Source organism: Mugil cephalus, chromosome 11 (assembly GCF_022458985.1).
Source record: "Mugil cephalus isolate CIBA_MC_2020 chromosome 11, CIBA_Mcephalus_1.1, whole genome shotgun sequence".
In the NCBI taxonomy this organism is placed as follows: Eukaryota; Metazoa; Chordata; class Actinopteri; order Mugiliformes; family Mugilidae; genus Mugil; species Mugil cephalus.
The window spans coordinates 5,351,384-5,367,776 of record NC_061780.1 but is presented as its reverse complement, the minus strand read 5'-3'; the positions used below and the strand labels follow the sequence as shown (position 1 = coordinate 5,367,776).

The window sequence follows — 16,393 nt, the reverse complement described above, 5'->3', positions numbered from 1 at the left end:
GACAATCAGAGGCACATAAGCAGGCAGGGAAAGGCGTCGTGAGAATTGATCGCTCTTTCTCCCCTCTCCAAATCTTTCACAAAACTACAAAAAAATAAATAAATAAATAAACAAAATGTGCTGATCAATCTAGTCGCATAAGTACACCTCTCGTCAACGTCCCCAGCTTTACAGCTTTTGGAGACTTGATGTTTCTGGAGCCATTAGTTATGACCAACTTGTCAGACAAGGCATTGATCGCTGGCCGGCTGTAAATGCAACAGCAATCATTTCACAAAGGAAAAAAAAAAATAGAGCTGACTGCGCCGTTGCATGTGGGTGTGTGACCTCCTTAAAAACTTGAACGACTTTTTAATTTACTCACGGTGGAGTGCGTAGTTATTTCAAAAGTGGCTGTTATTATAGGCCTCAAGTGTCACTTTTACACTTCTCTTTGCTTCAGGGTGGCCTTGCACAGTCACACCAGATATCATGTAGACAGAGGATCGTATGAGTCTCCATCCCATAATAACCCATTTGTGTAGACCTCAATGGAGAGAGAGTATACAGTAATTACATGTCAATTTTGAATTGCACTTTGAAAACTGACAATGTGGTGATAGGCATCGGCTTAATTGTGTTTTAAATATAAAATAAAATCATTTTTACCTATGCATTTTTATTTCATCTTTGACAATAGTGTATGGCTTTGTGCAGATTTTAAGTTACTCTTTCTGAGTATATGCGATTATTACACTACATTTCAATTTAACTTGATACTTTAAATTCATTGTTATCTGATAGAAAATAGTATTGGTACACTAAATAGAGTACCTGTACCAGATTCCGTAAGCTTTTCCAAATAATATAGCATATTTGTTTAAATAAAGCATGTGACTGCTTCTCCGACCACTGAATTCAAACCTTCTGTACAACACAACATGAACAGCGTGGATGTGTTAGACACCAGAACTGCTCTGGTCTTTTCTAATAATCCTCTTGGCTTCGCTCTCTTTACACCAACACTGCCAACTGTATTTCTCATAATGGCTGAGACATTATAACATATGGCACTTCTTAGAATGACGGGCAGACAAAACTGATGGCTCTGTGAAGACTTAATGTCAGCTGCTGTTAATAACAGAAACAGTTCAAATCCAATTTGCGTCGACAACTTATTAAATGTTGGGTATTGACTGAAACAGTAAATTGTGACGTTTCCTCGCCGTCACAGTGGGATTTTTCTCCTGCTCCTGGGTCCGACTCCCTCCACTTATCAGCCTAGGTGATTGAGAGCACAGACCGCCATCTCTCCATAGAGGGCACCCACAGACCCAGAATGTCTTGTTTGCTAGAGCTGTGTACATTTTGTATTTGAAAGAGCAGCAAGTCAATGAATCTCGATAATGCGAGAGCCAGGCCACATAACTCACGTTGATAGTCCTTACATTGTGCCAAGAAGCGATAAATCTGCTCTGGGAGACATGAATATGCAGTGGCAGTCAGTCTGGCTTGTTCTTTGCTTGCATGCCCCCTGATGCACAGTTTATTCCTCAGAAAAATAAAACCAATGAGCCGCAGCACTATCTCATCAACTGCATGGTATTAAGCACAAAAAATGTAGCAGAGCGTTTTTCAGAATATGTTTAATAACTGCAAATCATTAATGTAAAAAATGCAATTTGTGCCATTAGTTAATTCAAATTTAGGATCCAAAATGTTATTTTTTGTGATTTTAATATTATTACATGATTCCAATTAATCTATTCATATACACGATTTCAGTCTTTTTATGGTGCTGGAAGTTTCACTTATATATTTGAGCATATAATACACAATACACTTGCTGAGATCTGTACCAAAGCCACAGTTCTGCATATCCAACCCAGCCTTTTGCCTCGTTCTCCGCAGCTGTGAGAGAGACGTGAGCATCTCCCTCTCTCTTTATGTGCATTATGTGCATATGTAACCTGCAGTTTGTCTGGTAAGGAATGAAAAATGCAAAGTCAGAAAGGCACAAACAGTTACGGGGAATTACTCATCGATGCAGACAGAATATTTCAAGTAACTGCGATAAGAAGCATGATTTGTCAATGGCACAACACTCAGCTGACACTTATTTCCCTCGTTCAAATAATTTATCCAATTCACAGCACTGTAGGTAGTTCGGGGGTTTCCTTGTTTTCACACGAGGCAAATAAATGAATTGAAAATCCTGTCTCGATGCCAGAAAAAGACGGAATCTGAAACAATCCGAGAGAGATTGAGAGAAACCCTAAATCTCACGAGAAAAAAAAATGTGATAGAATTAATGCATAGCGTAGTAATAGTGTGTCCAACATTTGTAAATGCAAAGAAACAGGTGACTGTTAGGAACCCTGTCACCTCCATAAAACACTTCTTGGACACAGTTGACAACTATGCGTAACGACGCGTGCCTCTAGTGGCACCGTGGAAGGAGGGTCGTCAGACGCACGCAGATGCACAGCTTTCTGCACTACCTTTCCATCCAGCACAAACTGGGGGATTTGTAAAATGAACACTGTGTAACAGAGATCCCTTTGAGCAGATCTGGACGTGCTTCGATGATCAGCCTCGTGCAATCACTGTGCGTAACTGGATAGGAGCGTCGTGGAGCGGGTCCCCCTCTTTGTGTTCTGAACTGAAATCTTTAGTGGAATGAAGGACTGGAGTCATTTAACTCCAACAAGCACTCTGAATCTCCGAAGTGTGTTGAAATTCAACATTTAAATGCACTCATCGTGCAACGTTTTTCTCCGCTTGCCATTCGGACGACAGAATCATTCGAGGCGATCCAAAGTTCCGCAGGCGCAGTTCTCCTCTTCCACAGCGGTGCAGGAGCCCGGCTCGGCTGTTGCCGTGGAACTTGCTTGTAGACAGATAGTATCGTCGGTAGGAGGGGATACAGAGACTCCTGCAGGCTAATTGTAGCAGCCTGCGTTCGCAGGTGTTTCGCTGATCCTCCGCGAGGGACTAAACGCTTCATCCAGATCGAGTCGCTCTCAGACTTGTGACAAACTGACAAAAAAACAACAACAACAGAAAGCCTGGGAGAATGTTGCACCAAGTACAATGAGCGCAGATTTGTCGCAGACACCAAAATCCATACATGTTCCGTCGAATTCAGTTTTGAGGAGCAATTTGTCTTTGGAATTTTAAAAAAAGTGGATCCCGCGACTTTAGAACCATGCGAAATACTTGGCTGTCTCCCCGGAGTGCGATTTGGGAATACTGGACATCGCTGATTGCATGTCTCTTTTGGATTCACTACTCTTATGGGATGCCTCATGTCATTCGAATAGGTAAGATGCCCAAATTTACATCCACACGTACAAACGTTTTATTATAGCCTTGAAAGTTGCAGTCTACTGAGCGCATTTCTGCACCCGCGTTTTCACGGCGGCACCAGGTAGTTTTTGTAGTAAATGAGCAGTCCCTTTCATTTAACGTTCGCCTCAGTCGGGTCGGGTGTGATTTTTTGTGATTTTTTTTTTTATTTCTTATTTTACTTAAATGAGGGCAACCAGTAAGCAACGGGAGAAGAGTGCATTTTTACACACAATTGCCTATAAAATTTAGGATGCCGTCTCCGCTCAGAGACCATGCTATGAAATATTGTGGGTTAGTGTGACCTCTATGCACTCTGCTTTGTCGGTTCCATTTTTCACAGCCAGCATGTTGAGTCACCGGCTAAATTCAGGCTCACTGCCATGCCTTCTGGAAGTAAGTTTTCATAGGACAGTGTGTTTAATTAAAGAAACCAGTTTAAAATCAGGAAACCCATCTCGGTTAGAAAGTTTTAAACAAATTATCAGACAAAACGCAGAAGACAAACAAGTTTTTCGGTGCCCGTGGGTATCGATTACTCCTTCTAATAAATAATGTGACAGACACAGAAAGAAGAAGTCAGGTTTGTGCTGGCGCTGTCTCCTTCTAATCACTCACTGAGGAATAATGTGAGAATTGTCATTCCGAAGCTGGCGATGCGTTGAAACATTTTGCGCGGCCAAGAGATAGGGACGGAATGAAGATCAATACGTTTTTTGTCACAAGGCAAATCGCTTTTGACATTTGGCGGAGTGCCATGCAGGACAATTACTCAAAATGGCATTGGCCCACATTAACATAGCACTACAACAGCCCGAGTAGCAGGCAGTGAGTGAGAGCATCGTAATGACACGGGGCTCTTTGTCTTCCTGGTATAAATAATGGGTTAAAGTGGATGAATGCAAAATTGCATATCCCACATCTTGTACTCAAGCGGCGGTAAATGACCTTTTTAAACCAATTGTCTGTTTGTATGACATATCTACAAATCATCAACATCCCACTCTGTATTTCATAATCCCTGGCAAGGTCTGTGGGTGGTCCCTGAAAAACTGCAATAATTTAAATCAAAGTTATTACACATGGAACAAGATGAAGTCTTGCTGCATTTTATAGCATTTTAACCTTGGCTGAAAGCTGTTGCCCTTTTATATATTTAATACACATATTTTATTAGTGTGTGTGTGTGTGTGCGTGTGTGTATAATGTGAGAAATCCAGGATGGCCCAGCATGTACCAGAGATTGACTTCTAACATAGCTGTGTATGGACTTAAGTGATGTCTCAGAAACTACATAAATCCTAAAGCTCTGATCTGAACTGACATTGCATGGTCAAAGGGCCATTTCCCCCCTTTATTATTGTTATTATTATATATATATATTTTTTTTTACTGTTGCAGCAGTCCAAATAAAGACCTGAAATAGTCTTGACAGGCTTTGTTTCTGGAAATGTCAAAGTGCTGAGACAAATTTACCCTGAAACGTGCTACAGTCGCACTATTGCTTTTTATAGAATCTATCATTGCTGGTGGTGCAGGATCACTTTGGCTTTTTTTGTGCGCGTGTGTGTGTTCTCGACATTGTATTTTGACAAGCTGAGGAGAGGGATGTGCAAGAGAAGGTCACTGAATTCACCTCAAAAGAAAAAAAGAAAAAAAACAAAAAAACAATTCAGAAGGCCTGTATCTGTGTGATCTTCGGAGTGCTCGTGTACAACGGCCGTTTGATTTATTAGTACCTCAACTAAAACAAAACAAAAAAATGGCATGTGCAAAAAACAAAACAAAAAACAAAATATACCATAATGTTCTTTAAAACTGCATTAACACAATACAGTTTCATCCATGATAGTGGATAGAGTGTATTAAAAAAAAATGCAACGTGTGTGCATTATTGTAAACATATTGTCTACGCGTTCCAAAAAATCTACGGAATCATACAAGGATGAACGCTTCTTATAGTGGGCGTGTAGTAGACCCTTTTTTTTTCTTTTTGCCTTTTCTGTGCAATTTGGTGTGCATGCCTGCGCGCTGCTATGTGTCACAGCCGCCCTGCTAAAAGCCAACAGAGGGCTCTCTTATAGTCAGAGCACGGTGGCTAATGTTGCTCCTCCAGACTGGTTACCAGCACAAGCGAACCAGTGAAATTCGTGGAGGTGGGCGGTTGGTATTCAAGCTCGTCGTCGCTCTCTGTCACTGCGCTCTGTCTGCTCTTGGTTAGGTGGCCTGCAGTTCTCCAAGTACACCATGTGGGTAATGGTGGGCATCCAAGGTAGAGTTGTTGCCATTGATTTTAGTGCTTTTACAGTGCAGTGCTCTAAGTTGAGGCCAGATGGTCGCTCCGTCTCATTCAGCAGCTTCTATTTGTTGGAGGGAATAAAAGACTACTCCTCCTGTATTTGTCCTCTTACATGCTGTGCTTCTCTTTAGTCTCCCTCGGCTTCCTTTCATAATACTTTTTCCCTTTTCCTTTTTCCCGACATGTTTTGCATCCTCTCCTCTCATCTGGGAGCGATTTCCGTTGAAAATGCAGTGTTTTTAAAATAAAGAGCGAAGTGCTCAGTGATGCGGATGCCGTTTTTTCTTTTCTCTGTAAAGATGCGATGTGTCCGTGGATTCTGTAGATAATTTTTTTTATTTATATATATATATATATGCCAACATGGAAAACAGACACGCCTTGAGTTGTGCATGGGTAATTTAATTCAAACTGTGTAGGTTTTCTGCTTTATCCTGGAACGCCAAGGAGAGCCATTCTGTCTGCAATTTATTAATGCCCGACACACACAGCCATGTCTCCAGATAGGGATTGCCCACTTTGGAAAATTGTTCGGATGAAAATCTATTCATGGCGTAATATTTGTACCGTTGAAGCACACATTAATGACAGATTATTATATATTGTCTCTTTCATCTGTAGATTAATGAAACTAATTTATTTATTAATTTTCTCTCAGTGAGGTTATTCACTGCCTGACAGGGATTTATTGAATAATCAATTACTTTATCTACCTAATACTTAAAGCACTTAATCAGTGCCACTTAATCAATCTCCCACATGATTTCATGTTGGTTTCATTTCCTTACCTCCTCTCTCTGCTTCTGCAACACCTGGTCATATGAATATTTCATCGAGCTTTATAAAATGTGCTTTAGGCAGTTTAATTATTGTGTGTGTAACGGCCGCAGTGTTTGAGCGCGAGCTGACAAATGACACTTGGGGCTGTATGCAGTGTGACCACTCAGAAGCTCGTGGTCACTTTTCGTTCAAGGCTCCAAACGCAGTGCCACTTCAGTTGCTTGTTGTTATCCCTGCACCAGCAGCAGAGAGTGACTGAGAAGTTTTCGTGTGATTAACTCTTCTAGCGAGCTAGAGAGGGTGCACCCTCCACTCTCACGCTCCCTGAGATCCTTCTCGCTGGGGCTTGCGCAAATGTCTCATCTGAAATGACTCAGACACATTTCAAGAGACCGCACAAAGCTGTAATGGTACTTTGCAATTCTACTTTTAACAAAGTCAAATCCAAAAGGGTCCTTGTACTGAGAATTACCCAGAGGAGTACAGCTGGGTGGAAAAGGAGATCATAAAAAAAAAAGAAAGTTCTGTGATGGAAAAAGAACAATAAGGAAACATGCAATCAGAAGTTGTATCAAATTAAGATGGCCATCAGTTGCGGAGTTGAAATGAATATTTCATTCTCATCTAAATTTAATCTCTCCCTAGATAGGGAGAGGAAGCTGGGAGAAGCCTGCTGGTGGAGGCTTGGGGCCGGGGAGTTGTTGTGGTAAATATGAACAAAGGCTTGTAGAGGTCACAGAAGAATTGGACAGAGAAATAACCTTCTTTGAAGCACAATTCCATTATCTGTTAGCAAAAGCAGAGATTGAAATAGGATGAACACAACAGTTGTTTTACCTGCACTAACACATTCCCCCTCAGCCACTTGTATAAACATGAATGGATAAACGAAGCGCAAAAGAAATAGCCGGGACCCATTTTGTGCCACTTCCGCACCGGGGCCGCTATATTTCAGCTCACACACACGGACACACACACACAGACACACATTATATAAACCCATATTCCTTCCACAACATTTTCCAAAACATATGTCTGGTCTCAGTGGACCTCTTGTACACAATCCAGTTCCATTCTCTCTGTCAGCACACTCGTGACTCATCATTAACTTCAATCTCGCTGATGAGAAACGGCAGATGTTCGTTTTGTTGAGCGGAGGACGCGCCTCCGAATGTGCCGTCTTCTCTACTCATCTGTGTGGCTCTTCAGACGCGCGAGGAAGGAGCGTTTCTGCTTCCACAAACAAATATGTGCTCCAGACATCGTCTGTCTATATGTTCGGGCAACATGAAGACAAAAAACCCTCAAACAGTCTGAATCAGAGTATATTAAATAAACAGCACATGTAATGCCAGTGACAAGGTGCAGTAAATGCATATGGCTTTCAAGTGTGCTTGTAACGCGTCCGATCGCTAAAATTAACAAGACTGAACGGAGTATTGAAATGCAGGTCCTTAGCTCTATGTTCAGTCACTCATAGTAATGATCATCCAATAATCCAAGCCACTAGGGGCTAATAGAGCGGATCTACCAACGAGTAAGATAATCCTGTGACACAGCAGGGCCCTATCCAGCCCCAGCTAGCGTAGCCTAGCCGCTGCTCACGCACCAGATGGTGTTTTCATATCGTACTACAAAGTGTGTGCTGTGTAGTGAAAGGTCTGCTGCAAGCATATGCTTCTTCCTATTGAAATAAATAAGGTGGTGAGTTCCTTCCCGTTATAAATATCATCTTTTTCAGTCAAAAAGTGAGACGATCATTGTGTTACTTGCTTGTTAGATGTAATTATGGAGACTATTTTAGGTTAAAATAGGAGATTTAAAGGGTCAGTTTATTTGCCCCTTAGTGCTATAAAGTCATAAAAATAATACACTATTGCAGAAGAAAGAAGTTATGGGATAATCATAAAGTCTATGGATTATGCAGGATATAATCCACTGTACTGTGGTACGGAGGCAGAAATGTTATACGTAAATCATCCAGTCTTTATCCTATGTGTTTTGAAGTCAAAAAATGAATTCCATTCACTGTCATTGCAATGGGCCAGACAGTTCAGGGGCTTTTGAGATTGTGATGTAAAATAAAAAATGCCAGTGTAGTGGCATAAGGGAAGGAAAAGGTCAATGAAAGTGTATCAGTCACTTGGAGAATTCCACAGGTTAGAACCCGGGCAACTAAAAGCATTTTTAGAGTGAACTGTAAAGATGGCTTGTAAGTCACTGTGGCACCATCTAAGTGAGGTTTTTGTTGCCACAAAGCCACAGCTGCATTTAAAGACTATGAGAAAAGTCTTAACTATGGCACAGGTCGTGAAACTTGAGAAAATAAAAGGATGTGATCTGATACCAGTCAGGGATGGCTTAATTCATTATTATTTATTTATATATGTATATATTGGTAATTTGAGTGAAACAATCCATTAAATATCTTCACACACTTCAGCACAGGGATGTCAATCAAAAACAACAACCTGATTGACTTGGTTCACAATTTCACCGAGTTCCCCCGCGGGCCCCTCAGGGACTCCATGTCATTATAGCAGGACGTGTGCTCTTTGGATTTGACAGTGTTTTGAAATTCATGGCATGTCAATGTTGGCTATTTCCCTGTGAATATTTCTGTACCAAGGCAATGAATCAAATTTCATGCTCTACCCATTTGTCTTTATTATGTGCCCTTGTCCTTTCCATTTGACTCTCCCATCTCAGCCTTCCTCGGGGCTCTGCTGGAAAAGTCGAATAACAGTTCCAAAAGAAAGCTCGATCACGGGGCATTTTGCTTTCAGGGTCATGCTAGCAATATAACATAGTTAATTAGAATGATCTTGTTGGAGGTAATTTGGTGATTATTTTTTACATTTCAGCATGGGAAGCAATTTGTCTTTACAGACACACTGTATATGTTGGCAAACCACGCGCACACACACACAGGCACACACACAGACACACATGGGCGCACACACACACACACACACACACACACACACAATGGGCATGCAAAATACTGCAGCAAAAGAGGCATAGGGAGGGAGAAATAACCAGGATGGTTACACAAATGAAGCTAGGGGACTCTTATTTAGCTGGTTAATTAGCTTGAACCTTTTGATCCCAATTTTAAAACTCGCCACGTTGCAATGCTGGCTCCTTTTGTGTGTTGCCCCAAGCCAGATAAAACTCAGCTTTATTCCTGTGCCTTTCAAACGCCAAGGCATTCACCAGGGCTGTATGAGCTTAGCTTTCCCTCCCTGCGTGCAGGCATCACTCTTATCTATTCCCAGACGCTCTGTGTAAACTTGGTCACCTCTGACACCTCAGTTACATATAGTTCCACACCTGAACTGCAATAACAAGACCTTTTCTTCTGGCTGCTTTAAAGCAATGAGAAATTGACAGAGGAGGTATCAGCAGCGGTGCACAGGTTTAAATCCTATTTAACTCGGGCTAAGGACAATGAATGCAGGGTGACACTGCTTCATTCTGTCCTTTTAATCAAGCCTGCATTGTTATAGGTGCGCTGCAAATGTCAGGTCTTGGTTGTGTGGTTCCCTCAAATTGCTGTTCCATGACTGTAGGGTGTGCATGAGCGCATGTTTTGGGAGGGGAGAGAGAGCGAGCGGGAGAGGAAGTGTGAGTCTGTGCATGACAAGGGGATGCGTAAGGGGAGCTGGCATAGAATCCCTGGAGCGTAGGGGTAGAGCAGGAGTTACTAATCAACTGTGAGAGAGCAGGCTAGACAAGACTCACCCTTTATTTTCCCCCCAGAGAGAAAGAGAAGGAACAGATAAAACAAACCTCTTCAGGCCAAAACCACTACAAGTGAATGGCTATCACCACCAAAAATATCTGGGGGGGGACGGAGATACCTTTTCTCACGTCTTCTTTTGTTCTTTTCTCCGTTTTATCCCCACCTTTGCATCCTGGCAGTAACAAAGACTACTGCAGGAAGTGCATAAGACTCGGGGGTTGCCTCTAGACCCCAGCGCTCATCCTTCCACTGATGGATAGCCAGGAGGTGGGAAGCCAATGTCAATTTAGTTAACACGGCCAATACCCAGAAGATTCCACTGAGCACTCGCGCTGTGTGCAGGCAAGACAATCAGGGATGGTCTGTCTGCCGCCTCGGCGAGTGTTTTACCGGCTGCCGATCTACTGTCCAGGTTGCCCCCAGGAGAGCAGTGCGGTTAACCGCAAAATGTTCCCCCGCGACTCATCTGAAGACCGCGTGTCTGCATGCGACCACCTTCAGATATATGGAAGAAGACGGAGATTATCATTGACAGGGAAGGGAAGAAAAGCAAGAGGCTGTGGGCGGTTTGAGGCTGGCAGTACACTTTAGTAAAACTATTAGTGATGCTTGTATGAATTAAGGCCTTTAATGTAAAGCCAGACAAGACTAGAAACTAGCTGCCCCGCAGGTTTGAGATTTACACATGGCTGTCATAGTAACCACTTAGTTGGTGAACTGGACTGATTAGCGGAGATTATAGCCCGTGATTAAGCAGCAGTTTTTTTTTGTTCAGATCAATTCTCTATCACAGAGAGTTAATGAAGAATTAGGCTTGTGATTGTCCCTAAATCACGTTTTCCAGTCTCAAGTGCTTCTGTTTCTCGTCTCAAGCATTTTCTTCCTACCTCAGCATTCAGTTTTATTTATTTATTTATTTTATTTTTACATTGCCACCACACCCACAATCAATTTTAATTTAGTTAAAATTCTGTAATAATTCATTGTGTGCTGATAATGTGAAAACCTTGAAGTGTCACGGCCTTAAACAACAGATTCTGATATATTGCATCTCTTTTAATTTTACCTCCAATACAGTACATTTTCCACACATTAAAACATGTAAACCACAGCTGCCTTTTACTTTTTCTCCTTGTGTTCACTTCCAAGAAAATGAAGCTGAGTATTAGCCATTTTTCAAACACTTAACCTCAGAGTTATGTTTTTACTTGTCCAGAGAAATGAAAGAAAATTAATTCAGTGAAAGCTGGCTAATTTCTGTATAACACCAGGCAAACCACTCGCTATGCTCCTAATTGCTTTTCACCAAGACTGAACATAATACCATGAAATTTCCCTGCGCCAAAATAATCTGCAATCAGCAAGTATTATCTGGTTTGATGAAAAGGATCAATTGAAGCAATGCCGCGATAATCATATGCAAATTTAATGAGGCATCTGCGTTGTATTAGGCTGCTTATTTTCACTGCTAAAGCAAACAATGCATGTCCTTCTTGGCAGCCGTGCGAGTCAGAAATGCCATAAAGCATTAGCGTTTGATATCATCGGGTGTCTTTAAAACACATTTAAAGTGTTTGCGACACTTTGTTTCACAGCTGTAGCGGTGACAGTTTGTGTGTTTGGGTCTGTGAAACCACAAGTGGCCACCGTATCAAAAATGAAAAACAGTCCTAAAAACGAGCAAAGCAAAAATAAGCTCTTTGCCGTAATTACATGTCTAGACTTACAAATCTATTCAAAAAAAGTTAGGTGTTAACACTGTTTGGAAATATTCTAAATGTCTTGAAAGGTTTATTATAAATGGCACAAATTATGGGGAAGTGGGGGGATGGTGGTAAATGTAGACACATTTAACCACCACAGAGCTGTTATATTTTATGCAAAATGAAATTCCTGTCCAGTTCCACCTGAAAACAATGTCTTATTTTAGTCTAAGGACCTTTTTAGTGTATTTTCCAGTTGCACAAATGAGCTTTTGTTACTTCCATTGTGACTTGGAGAAATTTATGACCATCAGAACACTGACCACATTAAAAATAATTGGCATCATGCTGGCATCACAGAATTAATGCTCAGTTAATGTCCTGCTCGGCCTCCCTCTGCACTGTTCACTTATGGATTGCCTGTCTGCCAGAGCGGTAATTACTTCAAATGTGGTTGGGCATGGAGAAGCCTTACTACAATACGCACTACATGGGGGAAAAGAGCAATCTCTTAATGAATATATTAAAATGACTACTCAATTAATCTGTCAAAAGAACCTTTTCTGAAAATATTAGCTCAGGAACAAACAAACAGTTGTACAGCGGCAGATATGAGGAAATCATTCATGCAATTAAAATAGAAGTATCCATCATACAGAAGCGTTTAATTTTAATTTTATGTTGTTTGTTTTTGAAAAAGTGATTTAGAGCTGAAACAAGTAGTTGATCAGTCAATTAGCTGATCGTTCATATTATACAATGTTCCATTTCCCCCCATTATGTCTCTTCCTTGTGCTATGTGATAGTAAATATAATCTTTTGGGGGACTTTTACTTTTAAAAGTAATTTCTTTTCTGAGCTTTAGAAAACTGTAAGGATTACTTTTCACAATGTTTTGACATTTTCCTGCCCAGACCAAACATAACCCCTGAAATACTCAACGCTCTTTTAGTTTGATTGGAGCTCGCATTCAAAATAACAGTTATGAGAGTCTGTTCAGCACCAAGCACAAGGCCTTGAAATGCTGCTTTGGAAATATGTAGTAAAAATCCAACAGTTCCCCTATCAGAGATATAACAAAAAGGTAAGGGGGGGGGGGGGCGGCTTTAGGAGGCTCTGGGACAATCAGCAGGTTGTGCGATCTGGATTTCCAGTCTAATAATCTAGCTTGAGCAAAGACAGATCACATATTTTTGTCAATATTCTGCCATTGGAGAACACAGCGAGATGACAGGATGATTCCTGTGAGTGTGTGCTTTTCTGAGTAGAAGCCATTACCGTGGGGAACCTCTCCAGCCACTGCCAAACTTGAAAAAGAGGACAGGAGGAGATATTTCCTCCAATTACATGCCGTGGTGCATTTGAGAAGTCGGAGCCCTATCAAGCGGCAGGCCTGTCAGACACTTTTCCATTTATTAATTCATTTTTGTTTCCCATTATATGTATCATGGCGATAGAAAAGAAGCCCCACATTCCCCTTGTCTTCTCCTATCCCCCACCTTCCTGTCCTCATGAAAAGAAGTAACCATTGAAGTCGTGTTCTTTTAAGAGGGTAAAATAAAAGCTTTTGTTTAATTCCCATTCAGTGCTCTTCCTCTTTTCTTACCAGACAGAAAATGTGACCCTGCTAACATATGCTCATTGTGTTAATGCCCTGCCAGGGTAAAATGAGAACCCTCCTTTCTCACCTGTCTTGACCTGTACACCTCTCTGTCTCCTCAGTGCACTGTATTACAAGACGTGCATTTCAATTTGCAAGCCCAATCACTGGGATCTTATGAGCTGCTGGTTGGAAAGCAATTGGGCCTCATTCAATCCGTTCCCCTCGTGTTTCCAATCCCGTTATGATTATTTAAAGATATTAAATGGCTTGAACAAACCACTTGCAGATCCAAAAGTTTTTTTTTTCTATCCCTTTCCTTTCTTCCGTCCCTCTTTTTTCTTTTTTTTTTTTCCATTTGATTGCACCCACCAGTCACCTTTGCTTCCATCCAGTGCTTCCCTGGTCATCTGTGCACCTTGATTTGAGAGTCGGGGGTTGGGGGTGGGAATAATAGCACATGGAAATGGGTTAGTGATTGCCTTCCTCGTGGCGTGGTGATGGAGGGCTTGAGTGATCCCCCCCCTCCCCAGGCCCCTCCTTGGTGGTTGATTAGCTGTGGAGCCCTGGCGTTCTGGAGTGACACGCAGGCTCATCAGACCCAGCTCAGCCTGTCAGAGACCCCCTTGATTGCACAGTGTTTCATAATTGTCCCTTTTTCTGCTGTAGTGTCCGGTATGCTGCCTCATTTTCATGTCAGGGAGCGTGACGCTACGTGACGCTCAACTGTTCCCGTTGCTGTTCAGAAGGTACACACTTAAAATGTTTTACATAAAAGCGAAGTGACATAAACAATTCAGCCATCCAGAAGATGCGAGTTACTAATAAATGACAACACTGTATCGCTCTTGGAGAGACATTTGGTGCGTGGAATTTATAGTAGGGCCCAGACATGCCATCCCTCTGATGCCTGATCTGTCAGTCACAACGCATAATAAATTGAAAATGAAAAGGTCCGTTCCAGATGCCAGTAAAAAGAGGGCCGCGTTGTAACAATGCATACTGAATTGTACTGATGCAGCTACGGAAAAGCGGGACAACATTTATGTCAAAGAGTGCTGCTTCTTCTTGCTTCCTGTCGGTGTCTGCCAACACCAGCAGCTGCAAATGGACCTGGTGTAATGTCTTTTTTAGTAAGGCAATTGGAAAAGAATTGCCATCGTGGCATTTATAATCACTAAGTTGGTAGACATGATTGAAAGTTAAAGCAGTCAGAATGGAGAACTTAGAGGGCTCTGACCCAAGTTATTGATTCATATGGCTTATGTGGGTGAACTGCCTGAGGTGGGGAACTCATCAAATCATAGACTATATTAATTATTTTTATGTGCTGGCATTAGCCTCAGGAGACACTTGAATTTCTTAAAGTTGAGACTTATGCCCACTCCACTGCGATCAAGCTGTAACATTAATTTGAAGCAAGTCTTTGGAGCCTGCACTGGATAGCTATGGGTTAGGACCTAGATTGTGTGCAATATACTTAAGGATTCAGAGTTTTTTGTGTGTGTGTCATACACAGACTAAAGGAAGGTTGCACTTAAAGAAATGGAATGAAAGTTTGAAAAAAAAAACAAATATGTAAGGGAGATATACAAAGATATACATAGAAAATCGATGCAGGAAAAAAACTATAAACACGTATCCAAAAGAAGCTTTTGCTTTTTGTGATACAGAAGCATTTGCCTGAATGTAGAATTAGAAATACCCTGTTACTGAAGTGGCAAAGATCCTTTATAATCCTACTAGCTCTGGTTCTGTAGAGCACGGAGTATAGATCCAATGGTTTGCTTTGCTCAGCTCAACAAACCACCCTTTCCTTCCTTGGCAGTGCTGTTTCCAAACAACTCACTGGTGCCCCCTGTTATGATGCTTTCCTCAGCATAAGACTTTAGTTCTCTGTAGGTGGTCCATTTCAGATTCTCGGGATGTGGCTGGCAGATGCCGGGGATGCTCATCTTCTCCAGAAGTGTGTGATCTTCTAAGTTATATAGTTCTTCTTGAATTCCACAAACAGCTGTTTGATTTAGCTGGTAAGATCTCTTTCAGCTTCCACCACAGTGAAGCATCACCCATCTCTTCCAGGTCTACCAAGAACTGCTGGTGATGCCATCTGTTACAAACATAGACTGTATATAAAAATGGACAACGCGTCCCTACTTCCTGGCATTAGCCAAGCTGATGAAATTTTCCCGAGAATACGGGCGGCACCATCTTGTGACTTTGGACCCAGAGTCTGCTCAGTATGGTCCGAGAGTGGAGTCACGTAGAGCTGCGTTACCAATGACCCGCCCACACATCTTCTGCCTGACTCATTCATGTTTTCATTTAATCAGTGCTGCACACTGCTCTGCTTCCACCAGTCACAAGGAAATATTAGATTATACACTGTACTTCATTTATCTATTTTTTCCTACTCTCTCGGTCTTAGGGGGGGAAATATTTTACGTGTATTTTAGTGTTTTAGTTTAGTCCCATCCACTATCATGGAGGGGGTGGAGCTTATGACCTTTACTGCCGTCAGTCACCAGAGGGAGCCCTAATTGCGTTGGCTTCAATTTTGAGGAGCATCTCTATACGGTCACAACATGACAATGTTGGCGTTGGAGCTTTTCTTGAATATATTCATCTGTCATCAGTCATGTGTCATGTGTCGTGCAACCATGGACCAAATCCACCTCCTTGTGGACGACCTGTTGAGGTATTTCAAGGTCACTGTCTACCCTGCCCTTTTCTGTTCCAGCAAACAGTAATATGTATCTATGTCTACACATAATTGTATGGCTTTTCGCTTCACCAGATAGCTGGGACGACCTCCAGTTACTCAACCAAGGCAACGGAAAATGTAAAAGACAACTTCCATGTTTTGCAGAATGACTTGCTCCCTGTTTAACACATGTGCAATTGCATTTAAGTGTATGCCAGTGTTTGTCTTGGAAAAG

At 41.8% G+C, this 16,393-nt stretch overlaps 1 protein-coding gene across 1 annotated transcript in view; it reads left to right on the top strand.

Moving 5' to 3' along the window:
* Window positions 1-1,389: 1,389 nt before the first annotated feature.
* The window catches only part of grik3 (glutamate ionotropic receptor kainate type subunit 3), an 89,041-nt gene continuing 74,037 nt past the window's right edge, over window positions 1,390-16,393 (top strand). The window contains exon 1 of the mRNA XM_047599216.1: window positions 1,390-3,302. Coding sequence (XP_047455172.1) covers window positions 3,188-3,302 — 115 coding nt within the window. The 5' untranslated portion in view covers window positions 1,390-3,187. The remainder of the gene's footprint in view (window positions 3,303-16,393) is intronic.